This window comes from Urocitellus parryii, unplaced genomic scaffold (genome assembly GCF_045843805.1).
Source record: "Urocitellus parryii isolate mUroPar1 unplaced genomic scaffold, mUroPar1.hap1 Scaffold_118, whole genome shotgun sequence".
Lineage (NCBI taxonomy): Eukaryota > Metazoa > Chordata > Mammalia > Rodentia > Sciuridae > Urocitellus > Urocitellus parryii.
In genome coordinates this window covers 182,344-196,358 of record NW_027551893.1, presented here as the reverse complement: position 1 = coordinate 196,358, position 14,015 = coordinate 182,344, and the positions used below count along the sequence as shown (strand labels likewise).

Here is a 14,015-nt window from a genome sequence, read left to right as displayed (position 1 = left end):
GAGGTGTGGCTCAGCGGTGGCGGCTGGCTGGTTTACTCGGGGACCTCACTCGAGCGAGCCCACCGGGCTTCTCCCGCTTCAGCCAGCCAGACGGAGCTCCTGGTGGGCGGTGTCGGGAGGAGGGCCTCGGATTGGGCCTGGCGGAGTGGGCGGGGACGGGGGTGGGGCACCGTGACGTCTGTGCGGTTGGGCGGGGCAGTCCTGAATTGATCCACTCCCGGGGCTGAGAGGGCGAGTCGTATTCGGCAGCCAGCCAATCAGCGTGACGTGCTGCCTCGCCCCGCCTCACGCCGGCGTCCCCGTCACGCGGGAAGGGCGATCCGCTCCCTGGCCGGCCGGGCGCACTTCCGGGCCCAGTCGCGGCGTGACGTCAGCTGGAGGGCAGGTAAGCGCTGGTGTGCTGGTGAGTGGGTGGGCTGGCTGCGTGGAGCCGGAGGTCTGGCCACCGCCCACCTGCGGACGGTGCTTCGGGAGAAGTGGGGCTCTGAGGTGCCAGCCGCGTCGCCTGACCCAAGTTCACAGGGCTCCAGCGGCGCCCCCTACCCTGCCCTGGCCCCTACGGTCTCTCAAGGGCCGCCCCGTTTTCTCCTCTGGAAAATGAGACCAGCCAGCCCCTACCTTGCCAAGCCGTGGTGAAGTGGTGACGGTGGGTAGGAGAACTAAAACTGCCACCGTTGACCTCGACCTCGGGCGCTGCCCCGACACTGCAGCCCACCTGGTCTTTAGGCAGCCTTAGCAGGTGGATGCTTTTTGTAAACCCCCGTTTTACAGCGGAGGAAAGTGAGGCTCACAGAGAATCCGCAGTTTACGTCAAGCATCTAGGACTCCGCAGATGCCAGATCCAAATTCACCCTGTGACTCTGGGCCAATGGGGTCAGTACTCTTTTGACACTGAAGATCGGATTTCCATCCATCGTTCTGTGGCCTTGTCTGTGCCACTCACTGGGGGGGTAAAAACACTTGAAGACACACATCCAGCTCCTGTGAGCTGCGTGTTTAACACTGTGCAAGCACTTCCCGTGCATCACTGCATCCACAGCAACCCCCAAAGTCATCCACTGTCGTCATCATCCACTCTTCAAAAGCCCAGGGAAACTCAGACACTGACCAAGGTCACCCAGCTGGTAAGGAGTGGAGCTGGGATTTAAGCCCAGGGAGCTGTGACCCCCCAAAGCCTGCATGGGCACTTAAGTTTTTTCGTTGGTAAGAAGGACTTTTTAGGGTTAAAAAGACCTTGGAAAAATCCCATTCAAAGGGACACACACGAAAATAGTTTCAAGGAAATGGCAGAACAGTTTACATCATGGGCATTGCACAAACCCCTACCCCCACTCCCTTAGAATCTTTGCTATCAGCTTCTGAGGCTGGGCAACTTACTAGATCCCACCCCCCACCCCTGTCCTCATTGGTTATCCAGAGATAATAGTAGCATAATGCAGACTAAACTTAGCTGTATCAGCTCCTCCTCCTCCTCTTCCTTTTCCTCTTCCTCCTCTTCTTCCTCCTCCTCCTCAGACCCCACCCTGCCTGCCCCTCAGTGAACATCAGAGAACATGCTCTGTGTGGTGGTGCACACCTTTAATCCAAAGGCTGAGGCAGGATTCCAAGTTGGAGACCAGCCTGGTCAACTGAGGGAGGTCCTGTCTCAAAATTTAAAAAGGAATGGGGATGTAGCTCAGTGGTAAAACTCCTCTGGGTTCAATCTCCATTATCACCAAAATTAATTTTTAAAAAATCTTTAGAGAGCATATACATAAGTAGGCTAAATAGGTAGTTAGAGACCAGTCTTCGTGATTCTTGGGCAAGAGCTGATAAACTCGGCCCATTTGATTTTGTACAATATTCAAGTAAAGAATGGTTTTAAATTTTTAAATCATTGTGGGGACAGATCCAAAGAATAATATTTTGTGACAGGTAGTAGCAATTTCAAATTCGAATTTTGAGTCCATAAATAAAATTTTTTATTAGACTATAGCCATGCCCATCATATGCATATCTTTAGTTTGGCTCTGAGGAGAGCTTTGAGTTGTTGAGCACAGACATTCTGGGCCAAAAATCCAGAAACATTAACTATCTGGCCTTTATTCATTTATTTATTGGTAACAGGCATTGAACCCAGGGGTGCTTAACCACCAAGCCATATCCCCAGCCTTTTTTATTTTCATTTGACACAGGGTCTCACTAAGCTACTTAGGGCCTTGCTAAGTTACTGAGGTCTGCTTTGAATTTGTGATCCTCCTGCCTCAGCCTCCCGAGCCACGGCCCGGATTAGAGGCTTGGGCCACCTCGCCCGGCTGTGAACTCTTTAATGTAAACTAGAACTTCCTTTTATTTGACCTAAAAGTCTTTCCTGTAAACCCTGGGGGTAGTCTGCAGCCTCCAGCCTGCACATTTAGTACCTGGGTCACCCAGTGGACACTTCTGAAACCTCCATCAGTTGTTTCATTCAGTCTCCAGTCAGCATCCAAAGGTGGCATGGGCCACCTGACCGAGATGACAGCCTATAAGGTGCATTAACAGCATGTGGCCTGTGGAAGAGCATTCAGGGCAGAGGAAAGAAAACAAAACCCACGTCTTCAGTGCTGAGGTGCAGCTCGGGTGGAGCGCTGGCCCAGCATGCACGAGGCCCAGGTCCCATCCCCAGCACTGCAGAAACCAAAAAGGAGGGGCAGAGGAAGAGTGTGGCAGGCCAGCTGCACTGGGCCTCTGAAGACGGCCGGGAAGCCAGCGCTGGGACCCAGGACCCAGAGGGAGACAGACAGCTCCAAGAGGCAGGCAGGGCCCACAAATTGATTCTAAAGGAATCACACCTCTTGGCCTCTTTGCAGGGAAGCCTGCAGGAGGGCAGGACTGGTCCACGCAGTGACAGAGGAACTCCAGGTTGACTGCCTCCAGGGCGAGGACCCTAGACAGCTCCCAAGATGGTGAGTAGACAGCCTGGTGCTCCCTGTGGTTTGCCCTGGGTCTTTGTGGGGTCCCCAGAGTGGCCCTGTCCTCGTCCTCCACAAGCTCCAAGGTAGTCATTTTTTTCCATATTTTTAATTGGTGCATTTTAATTGTGCATGATGGTGGGATTCTGCATAATTGGTGATTTCAAACTCCAGATTGTGATTTTTTGGTGTGGTAGGCTTGAACCTTCATTATGCACTAAAATGGTCACCCAGGGACTCTCTTTGGGTGGTGCTGGGGGTGGAACTCGGCTTCACATGTGCCAAGCAAGCACTCTGCCACTGAGCTACGTCCCTAACCTGGGCTACGTTTTTGAAATCTGTCATCTGTTGATGGACACTTGGGTCATTTCCATCTGCCGGTTGTTGAGAGGTGTGTTCCTGGAATGTGTGTCTCCTGGGCTTTGTGTCTCCTTTCCTGGGAGCTGCTGAAAGGCCCAGTGTCCAAGCACCATGCCCAAATGGGTCCTGGTGTCTGTACTTTTGAAGCACCTCAGGTGGCCGTACAGTCAAATTGCACAGCCAGGTTTGAGAAGCTGCGCTCTGAGGGGTCTTTAGGTCCATTGGGCGGGTGATGCCAGCATTTACTAGGACATGTGCCAGCATTCGTGATCCCTAAGGAGACCTGGGCTTCAGCTGCATTACGTGTGTGTCTGCACAGTGGTGACGTTAAAAGCGGAAGCGCTCTGCTTACTGTGGTGAAGACACCAGAGGTCAACACGTGCCGAGTCTGCACGTCTGCCCACGTTCCAGCCTAGCAGGGAGCGCACCCTCAGATCCCAGGGTGACTGGGGCCCTCAGCATCAGGAGATGGGCTCACAGGAATATCATGGCCTGTGGCGAGATTCACTTGCAGAATCTCCAGTGTGGTTTTCACTCCGAGCTTTCAAGCACCTGACTTTTGCACTGTTGTAAAGTCAAAAATCACTAGTCCAGGGCCTGGGGCTGCAGCTCCATGGTCAAGCACTTGCTGTCGTGAGTGGGACCACTGTAAGCCAGTGGCCCTCTGCATTTCTGACTGTTAGCCACGGTCCCCAAACAGTGAAGTGTGAGACTCCGCACCTGTGGGACTTCCCAGTGCGGCCACAGAGGGCCTGTCACCAGGTAGCCACCGCCTGGTCAGACACTGGACCCAGTCCTGTAGGAGGTCCTGTCCCTGGAGGCGGCACGGGCAGGTCTCCTGCAGGCCCTCTCCAAGTCGCGGCTCTCCTGCTTTCCAGGGTGAAAGGAAAGGTGTCAACAAGTACTACCCTCCGGACTTCAACCCCGAAAAGGTAAGGCCGGGCTCCCTGCCTCCTCCACGTCCCTCAGCAGAGACTCACGCTGTGCCCTGAACGTGGGGCCAGGATGGGAGCCCCAAGATCTGCTCTAGAGTCTTCTTCATCCCTGGTAACGTGTGGCTGTCCTCAGTGACCTTGCCATCTGTGCCCGAGTAGGGCTGAGCACACGGACTCTGGGTCAGATCCAGTGCCCTCCCGGCCCCAGCTCCTGCACCTGGAAGCTTTTCCTCCTTCTGACCCGAATCTCCTGTATTCCTTGAAGCTCCTTGCAGAGGTCTTCCCTGATCACTGGCTCATTCTCCACCACATCACCTGCTGCTTCTCTTTAATCTCCACCGCCATTTTAACTCTTGGCATATGATTCATCTCCCCAACTAGCACGTCCTCTCCCCAGGGCAGGGGTGTTCATCTGATTGATGGCTGCCTCCCCATGCAGAAGGCACTTAAGTTAGGCCCAAGGACCCTAGCACGCGCCCCTGGGCCTGGCACTCCTCCTTTCTGGAGTGGTGGCTCTGGAGGAAAGTACAGCCTGACCTCACCGAATCCTTGGGTGATCAATGAGGTCACGCACGTAGAGTGCCGAGTGAGCATCTGGCACTGCGGTCCTTCTCCCGACCCTCCCCACCAGACCTGCAGGTGATAGTGAGCAGCAGCCCCGCTGATACACGGGGAAACTGAGGCACAGAAGGGCAAACTGAGCTTCCTTGCCCACGTCACTCCCTCAGCTCAGAAACGGGAGCAGGACTGTCGGCCCTCCCAGCGGCCCTCCACCTGCAGGTTCCCTGTCCCTGGATTCACCAACTGCAGACTGAGAACCTCCTGGGAAATCCAGCGGCTTCTGTGCTGAGCATGCCCTGTGTTAGTTTCTTGTGCTGATTTAAGCACAAGAAATCAGCTACCCCAATTTATATCAGACTCAAACACACACAGACGGGGTGTCCCTGGGGCCCGGGAGCCCACCCTGGGGATACGGAGGGACAGCTGAAGTCCTGATTCCAGGTCCCCTGCTTCCCTAAGACCTCTGTGCCTCCCCTGCCACCTCTGACCACCCCACCCCACCCCACACACAGGGTAGGACAACCAGGCCTCTCTGCCCCGCCGGCCTCTTGGCCCAGAGCAGTGGGCCACAGAAGACCTGAGCTGCCCGCCCTGCAGCACTGACCTCTCGCTCTTGCCCACAGCATGGCTCCCTCAATCGATACCACAACAGCCACCCACTTCGGGAGCGGGCCCGGAAGCTGTCCCAAGGCATCCTCGTCATCCGGTAAGACCCTGGCACCACCCTGGCACCACCGGGGGCACCCTGCCCTGTGCACCCTGGCCTCAGGCTCAGCCCCTCTCATGGGCCCAGTGCTGTGGGGCCCTGATTCCGTGAGGCAGAAAGCCCCGTCTCGGTCCACTTCTGCCACACGACAGAATCAACACCGTCAGTGCCGGCCCGTCCGCAGGCCTCTGCTGGGCATGGAGGGCAGGCCCGGGCCCTCCTGTGTCTTGGGGAGTTCCTGGGAAGGACTGGCAGGTCCTGTACGGCTGGACTCTGCCTCCAGCACATGAGCCCGGCCTTCCCTGTCCTCCCAGCGCAGTGCGTGGTCTCCAGAAGAGGAAGCAGACGCCCGCCAGGCCTCCGGAGGCCGAGGCCCACACTTGCCACGCTGTCCCTCCCTTGTGTCCCACTGACTGCCCAAAGCAGGCCTTCACTCCAGGGCTGCGGCCACAGACTCCCCTCTGGACAGGAGTCTAGAGCCACGGTGCAGAGACCTGCAGGACAGGGAGGCAGAGTCAAGCCAGGCCAGGTGCGGTGGCCACCCCGGTGGTCCCAGCTGCTCAGGAGGCTGAGGGAGGAGGCTCACTTGAGCCCCAGGAGTTCAGGGCCAGCCTGAGCAGCGGAGCAAGACCCTGCCCCAGGAGCCAAAGCCAGATCCCCCTGTGTGTGGCCGCTGAGACTCCGCATCGTGTGCAGCCAGGGGAACGGGAAGTTGCGCTCCATTTGTGTACAACAGAACGCGTTCTGCTGGCGTGTATAACTAACGAGGATAAAAAATAACATCTAGGAGCAAAAAGCAAAAAGAAATTATTTGTTTCTGTAGATTCGAGATGCCATATAACATCTGGTGCGACGGCTGCAAGAACCACATCGGCATGGGTGAGCTGCGGCCCGCCCCCCTGCCCTTCCCCTTCCCCCTGCTCTTCCCCTGCCCTCTCTCTCTGCCTTTCCCCCCTCAGCCCTGCAGACAGGGAGCCACTTGCATGCTGGGCACTGGGAGGCTCATCTCCTCTGGGAACCCCTAATCAGGAACTGGGGAACAGACACCCAGGTTGCAAAGCCATTAAGTCTCTGGGCCCTTCGTTGAAATCCCGTCTCTGCCACTTCTTACCTGGCTGACCCTCAGCAGGAGACTAGCCTCTGTGCCTCAGTTTACCTGTCTGTAAACAAGGGCCCACCTGGTGTGACACACGGAGCTTGACACAGCACGTGGTCCGTGCAGAGGGCTGGAGCGGGCCAGCTTCCAGCATTCTCACTGCTGCCATTATCACCGGACCCTGGGGGTGCACAGGAGCAGGCGGGAGGGCCCAGCCTTTGTGAGGCCTTGGGCAGGGCCCTGGCTCTCCCCGCTCAGCAGGGAGCACAGAGCAGCTCTGACTCCACACGTGGGGGCTCTCTGAGTTCAATTGATTTGCTTGAGTGGCTCCCAGAACCAGGGAATGTGACTCAAACGTGGAGCCTGGCACGGTGGCCCACACCTGTGACCTCAGCCGCTTGGGAGGTGAGGCAGGAGCGTCACGAGTTGGAGGTCAGCCCGCGCAACCTAGTGAGACCCTGTCTCAGAGTGAAAACGAAAGCCTGGGCATGTAGCTCCGTGGTAAAGCACCCTCGGGTTCAGTCCCCAGCACAAAAACAATAATCTACACACACCATTTATTAGTTCTGGGGAGCTCAGGGGAGGACGCACTCCATGCTCACCTCGCACGAGTGAGGCCCTGGGTTTGATCCCAGCCGCCAGGGAAGTGGGAAGGGGCCTGAGCTCCCGGGGTGCCACCTCCAGGAAGCTCGAGCTTCCAAACCCTGGCCCTTTGGTTCCTGCAGAAACATCACTGCACGGCGTGTTTGTGACAGACAGGCCTGCCGTCCGCTTCCTCTTGGCCTTTCAGCATTCCTCCTCCGGGTATAGGGCAAGACCCTCGGGGGTGGGGAGGGTCCTGTGACCCCCGTTGGACAGGGCTGGGTAAGAGTTTCTTCAGGGCCAGCTCCAGAGCAGAAAGGCTGGGGAGGGGTAGAGGTTGAGTGACCCACGGCAGGGGGAGAGATTTTCATTTCTATGGGCCATGGGAGGAATTAGGAGCTGGGGACCACGGAAGAAAACCCAGATGCCTGTGTCGTAAAGCTGTGGCGGGAAGCCGAGCATCCTCCAGGACTCGGCCGAGGGGTGAACGCCTGCGGCTCACCAGCCCTCTGCACGGCACCTGGCCAGAGCAGCTCCCCGGGCAGGGGTCAGCAGCTGTGGGCAGGAGGGCCCAGCCCTCGCTCTAGGGCCCCAGAACTGCAGGAGGAAGGGGACAGGCCACCTCGTTGTCAAGGGGAACGAGTGAGTCCCATGTCCTTCTAATCAGACCCAGCTGGGTACCTACCTCATAAGCCTCCAGGCACTTAGAGGACACAGATTGCCCAGGGGCTGGTTGTAGTTCCTGTCCCAAGACAGGAGGGGAAACTGGGCCTCAGCCTGGCGCCAGGGTGCATCCCGGAGCCTGAACTAAAGCAGCCGCCCAGGAAAGTAAACCGCAGGCCACACCAGCCACCAGCCCGCTCTGCCTGCCAGGTGCAAGCCTTGAACAGAGTCAGAAGTTAGAAATACTGATTACCTGCGGCTGGGTAGTCGGTGGTGGGCCGGACTCACACCCGGGGTTTTAGTCCCCAGTTCCTATTAGGAGTCCCCAGAGTCGACGCTCAGTGGCAGAGCACTTTCCTGCATGTGTGAGGCCCTGGGTTCCATCCTCAGCACCACATAGAAATAACGAATCAGATAAAGTTTCATTGACAGCTAAAAAGAATTTAAAAAAGAATACAGATTACCTAACTAGAACAAAAAAGTCTGACCGTTTTTCTAAACAGGTAATAAAAGCCAAGCCTCCTTACACACCTGCCGAGTGCCAGCCCTGTCCAGCCCCTGTGCCCTCTTCTGGCTGGCTTCAGGGCCCCAGGAAGCAGGCGGTGGATCCTGGGACACAGGCCCAGAGGGCAGGGTGCAGCCTGAGTGCCTTGGCCGGTGGTGGAGCCCCACTCAAACCCGGGCCCTCTGGCTCCGGCCCACCTCTGTGGCTAGAGCACCTGTGGGTGCAGCCAGGACCCCCCCCCTTCCCACGTGGGTGTCTGTGCCCTCCCGAGGCCCCTCCAGTGCTGGGCCTGCCTGTCCCCATCCTGAGGAGACACGGGTCCCAGCCTGAGCCTTGTTCCCTGCCCTCGCAGGTGTGCGGTACAATGCAGAGAAGAAGAAAGTGGGCAACTACTACACGACCCCCATCTACAGGTAGGAGCGCCTGGCACCGGGAACAGTGTGGGCCAGGTTAGGGGACCACAAAGGGGGAGCTTTGCCCCCTCCTTGGGCCCCTCTCTGTAGAGCTCCCGAAGCCCCTCCCCACGGTCAGGCAGGCCTACCCCTCCACCGGGTCCTCTGGGGCTCCCGACCCCCGGGTGTGCCTCCGTCACCACCCTCACAGAAGCCTTTGCTAAGTGGCACTCACCTGCTGACACTGTGCGGTTGTTGGACCCCTCTGTGACTCGTCCCCCTCTGGAGCATCAGCAGTGGCACCTGCCTGTAATGCCAGCCTCGGGCTGAAGGCAGGAGCATCACAAGTTCAAGGCCAGCTTCACTCCCACTGAGCCGCGTAGCGAGACCCCATCTCAAAACCAACAGGCCTGGGGTGGCTCAGGTGCAGCGCTTGTCCGCGCGAGCAGGGAGGGCCAGAAAAGGAGCAGGTTGGCTTGCTCCACTGCCCAGCAGCGTCCCCAGCAGCTGGCCCCAAGCCTGGCACAGAGCAGCCTGTCTCAGGTTGTTGAATGAGCGAGCTCGTGCACGAGGAAGTGAAGGCGGAGAGACATCGATGAAGGAGTAAAGGAGCCGGCCCCTGCCCGGCCTCTGCCTGGCCTGTGCTTTCCTCCTGTTGGCCTTCTGCAGTGCTGGGGATGGAACCCGGGCCCTGACGCACACAAGCCTGTGCTCTACCCCTGAGTTGTTCCTGGGACCCAAGGTGGCCACTTTGTCAGAAGGGCACTGGGGGTAGGACCACACCTCACCTCGCCCTCCTCCTAGACACAGCCCGAGTGCGTGGTCGGTGCCCAGCGAGTCCTTACTGGGTGTCGCTGGTGGGTGGAAGGAAGCGAATGGGGGCCCTGGGCGTCCCGGGTGTGCCCACAGCATCCGACTCCTGCCCATGCCCTCACCCAGGTTCCGGATGAAATGCCACCTGTGCGTCAACTATATCGAGATGCAGACAGACCCCGCCAACTGTGACTATGTGATCGTGAGCGGTGCCCAGCGCAAGGAGGAACGCTGGGACATGGCGGACAACGAGCAGGTGCTGACCACAGGTGAGCGCCACCTGCCCGGCGCGTGCCCGGCTGCCTGGCCCTGGCCCTGAGCGGGGCCCAAGCCGCACTGTCGTGGTCCCTGCAGAGCATGAGAAGAAGCAGAGGCTGGAGGCAGACGCCATGTTCCGCCTGGAACACGGGGAGGCGGACCGCAGCGCGCTCAAGAAGGCCCTGCCCACGCTGAGCCACATCCAGGAGGCCCAGAGCGCGTGGAAGGACGACTTCGCCCTCAACAGCATGCTGCGGCGGAGGTTCCGGGTGAGCACCCCGGTCAGGAGCACAGGGCGGGGGCTCTGGGGGGCCGTCAGGGCAGGCGTGGAGCCGGAGAGTGTGGGTTGTGAGCCGGGATCAGCTAGCACCCCACCACACCCCAGGTCATTTCACCCCAGAGCCTCAGTGTCCTCCTCTGACCCGTGGGTCACTCCCGTCCTGCTGGAACAGAAACACAGGCGGCGACATGGCCACAGCAGGCCTTGACTGCTCATAGTCCTGAGGCTGGCAAGCCCAGGACCAAGGCCCGGGTGGATGAGTGTTCAGGGAGGGCCATTCCTCACAGACAGCACCTTCTGGCTGTGTCCTCGCATGACAGGGGACAAACAGATTCCTAGGCCCAATTTCCTCGGCATTGATCCATTACCTCCCCGATAACTAATCAGTTCCCCAGCGACCCCACTTGATGCTGTGACGGGCCCTTGGATCTACGCCTCCCCCTGGGGGCCTCCCCCTCTGCCCCGCATTGGTGCCCCTGGGCCACGCAGCCTCCTCGCCCCTCCTGGTCATTCTGAGCACTCCTCTGCCATAGGCTCTGCAGGAGCTGCTCCTTCTGCTCCTAGAAGAACCCACAGAGTTCCTGCACACACAGGTCTTCCCAGAGGTGACTTCCCGGGGAGACGTCCCCTGGCCCTCCATGCACTCCCCACGGACCTCCCTGCCTCTGCCTCCCCGCGTCCCCATGTCCTTATCTCTCCTACTGCTTTGCCCACTGACCCACTGCAGTGTCAGCAAGGGCTTCTGGTTTTTGTTTCTTGGTACCAGGGATTGAACTCGGGGGCACTCGACCACTGAGCCACCTCCCCAGCCCTATTTTGTATTTTATTTAGAGATGGGGTCTCACTAAGTTGCTTAGGGCCCTGCTTTGGCTGAGGCTGGCTTTGAACTTGTGATCCTTCTGCTTCAGCCTCCTGAACCAGCACAGCTGGGATTATAGGCGTGTGCCAGGCCACCACACCTGGCTCAGCGAGGGTTCTTGTCTACCCGATGTTGGGTTCCCAGGACCTAACAGGGCCCTGCCAAGGTGGCATCCTGTGCACACAGTTGCACCTCGCCCCACGACAGGAACGCATTCTGAGCAGTGCTAATGGATTCTCTGCTGTGCGTACATCAGGCCTTGACTAACCCAGAGTTGATGGCTAGATGAGCCACACACGAGGCCTCTTGCCACAGGAGGTGTGGCCAACCCAGTTCGTGACGCACCAGGTGCCGAGGCTGCAGCGGGCACGGATAGTACATAGACCCAATTCACTCCAAGTGCAGCGCAGTGTGCACACCTGTAATCCCAGCCACTCAGCCTGAGGCAGGAGGATCCCAAGTCCACGGCCAGCCTGGACAACTTAGTGAGTCCTGTCTCAAAATAAAAAGGGCTGGGCCAGACACAGTGGCACACGCCTGTAATCTGAGCAGCTCAAGAAGCTGAGGCAGGATCGTGAGTTAATATCCATCCTCAGCCACTTAGTGAGGCCCAAGCAACTCAGCAAGACCCTGTCTCCAAATAAAATACATTTTTTTAAAAGGGCCGGAATGTGGCTCAGTGGTAGAGAACCCCTGGGTCCAATCCCAGTACTAAAACAACACCAATAAAAATTGTACTCTCTAAAATAACAAACTGCTGCTCAGGAGGCTGAGGCAGGAGGATCACTTGAGCCAGGGATGCAAGACCAGCTTGGGCAACCCAGAGACCCCATTGCAAAAGAGAAAGGGAAAGCACAGTGTAGTAAACACGCAAGTCAGTGACGGTCACTAATCACTCATCAGCACTGTGTGCTGCAGGTGGCCACACCCTGTGCTTCCCTCTAGCTGGACGATGTTTACTTACACCAGCATCACCACCAGCACGGGAGGGGCATGGCCAGAGGAAGCCACGGTGGCTGTGCCACCAGGCAGCAGGTGTTTCCAGCCCCATCCATCTTACAGGGCCACAGCCGTCCCTGGGCAGCATGGCCATCTTGTCTAGATGGACAATAGAGGGGCCCTGATTTGTGTGTCGGTGACAGTGGCATCTCCCACAGAGGGGGAGCCTGAGACCCAGTTGCTGGAGCGGGAGAGGCGGGGCTGTGACCCTGAGCCCCTGCTGCTCCCTCACAGGAAAAGAAAAAAGCCATCCAGGAGGAGGAGGAGAGGGACCAGGCCCTGCAGGCCAAGGCCAGCCTGGCCATCCCCCTGGTGCCCGAGTCGGAGGACGACCGCAGGCTGGCCTCCCTGCTCAGGTTCCACACCCTGGACTGTGAGTTGGGGGCTCCCGGGAGTGGGGCAGCCATAGGAGGGGCATAGAGGTGGGGGTGCCTGGCTGTGAGGGGTGTGGCGGGCCGCGAGGAGCTATTTAATTTTTGGTGCCAGGCCTCGCTGGCGCCTGCTCCTCCGCGCCCTACCCTGAGCCACACCTGTCCCTTCCTCAATCCCCTCCCCCAGCCTACGAGGACAAGCAGAAACTCAAGCGCTCGGAGATCATCAGCCGCTCCTGGTTCCCCTCCGCCCCGGGCCCCGGCAGCGCCAGCAGCAAGGCCAGCAGCATCCTGAGGAAGCTGGCCCAGGGCCGCAGGTGCGCACCCAGCAGCTGCCCCATCACTGTGGAGGACCTGGGCATCGTGCGGCGGCCTCGAGACGTCCCTGGGAGCCCCCAGCCCACGGCCGAGAAGGCCAAGTCCAGGGAGCCGCAGGCACCTCAGGGGACCACCCAGGACAGACCCGCGTCCTCCCAGGACGGCTCTGAGGAGACATTGAACCCCAAGACCTGCGGACAGTGGGGGCAGGAGGGGAACGGTCAGGACAAGTCCCGGCCCCCATCAGGCTCCTCCCTGGAGGCACCGGACCCTCCAGGCACACTGCAGCCCGGCAGCCTGAGCTCCTCTCTGGTGGCCGACTACTCTGACTCCGAGAGTGAGTGAGGTGGACTGGACCCCTCGGGGCCATTAGAGCACCCAGGCCCTGGCCCACACCCCGGAGCGCCCCCTCGCCGCCCCTCCCCCTTGCCCTCCTCAGCGATGGATTGCTATTTATTTGGTCCTGGTGAGGGCCTCGTGCCTTGTGGGACCCGCATCCCCACATTAAAGCCCTGTTCTCTGCCCGGCCTTGGGTCGCTGGACAGGCCCAGGGGCTGTCCGTCCTGCTCTGTCCATCTGGCTCCCCGGTGGTGAGGGTTTCCAGGTGGTGGCACAGATGGGCTGGGGTCAGGCACCTTCCTGGAAAAGGCAGCACCAGCTGAGGGTGGAGGGTGGAGGGTGGAGAGGGGTCCAAGCAGAGGAACCAACAAGATGGCCAGAGATGGGGCCCAGGGCACCCAGATCCAGAGCAGGTGCGGGAGGGGCTGTTGGTCACCACCCCCCGGCACGGGGGCACACGGAAGGGTCTTGAGGAAGGCCCCAGGGGTTGCTCTGAAGGAAAGGGGGCAGAAAGTGGCCCAGAAAATGACATCTACAAAGGGCGTGTGGCCTGCCACCTCCCCTCAACCTGCAGAAAGACCATTTTATAAACACTGATTGAGCACCTAATGTTTACATCCACAGTCTTGCCACTGGAGACGGGGGTGAAATTTAAGGCCTCCTGTCCATGCCACACTGAGATCCAAGCCAAATTGGCATTTCCCCCACCCCCTTCAGGGAAGTGGCACCCTTGGCCACGCCTACTTCCCGCTGTGTTGCCCAACGCTGGTGCCTGTCTCCGATGCCAGTCCAACAGTGGGGACTCGTTTTGAGAAAAAGGAGAAACGGGTTTTATCCTTTGCCAGCAAAGGAGAAACACGGGCATCTCCAGTCCCAAAGGCTGTGATTCTGCCCACCAGCAGGCAGGGGGCCTTTAATGAAGTGCGTCAAGAGTGACATTCTCTGTCTGGAGTGGTCATTCACCTGTTAATTTGGGAGACAATTTCTGAGCTCTCCCAGGCCATCCCCGAGGTCTGGAGGACTTCGGTCCTGCGGGGCATGAGCTCAG

At 58.9% G+C, this 14,015-nt stretch overlaps 1 protein-coding gene across 1 annotated transcript; it reads left to right on the top strand.

Annotated features, from left to right (window-relative positions):
* The first annotated feature begins 307 nt into the window (after positions 1–307).
* Yju2b (YJU2 splicing factor homolog B) lies at positions 308–13,187 on the top strand. The gene is made up of 10 exons (XM_026399683.2): positions 308–385; positions 2,829–2,924; positions 4,169–4,222; positions 5,410–5,492; positions 6,316–6,371; positions 8,691–8,751; positions 9,670–9,812; positions 9,898–10,070; positions 12,174–12,312; positions 12,498–13,187. Exons 2-10 carry the CDS (start codon positions 2,922–2,924, stop codon positions 12,971–12,973), a joined length of 1,188 nt encoding a protein of 395 aa, XP_026255468.2. The 5' UTR covers positions 308–385; positions 2,829–2,921; the 3' UTR covers positions 12,974–13,187.
* The last annotated feature ends 828 nt before the right edge of the window (positions 13,188–14,015 follow it).

Coding starts and splice junctions, on each gene's coding strand:
- Yju2b (XM_026399683.2), top strand. Junction 6,372..8,690: donor CAAGAACCACATCGGCATGG/GTGAGCTGCGGC, acceptor CTGCCCTCGCAG/GTGTGCGGTACAATGCAGAG. Junction 8,752..9,669: donor TACACGACCCCCATCTACAG/GTAGGAGCGCCT, acceptor GCCCTCACCCAG/GTTCCGGATGAAATGCCACC.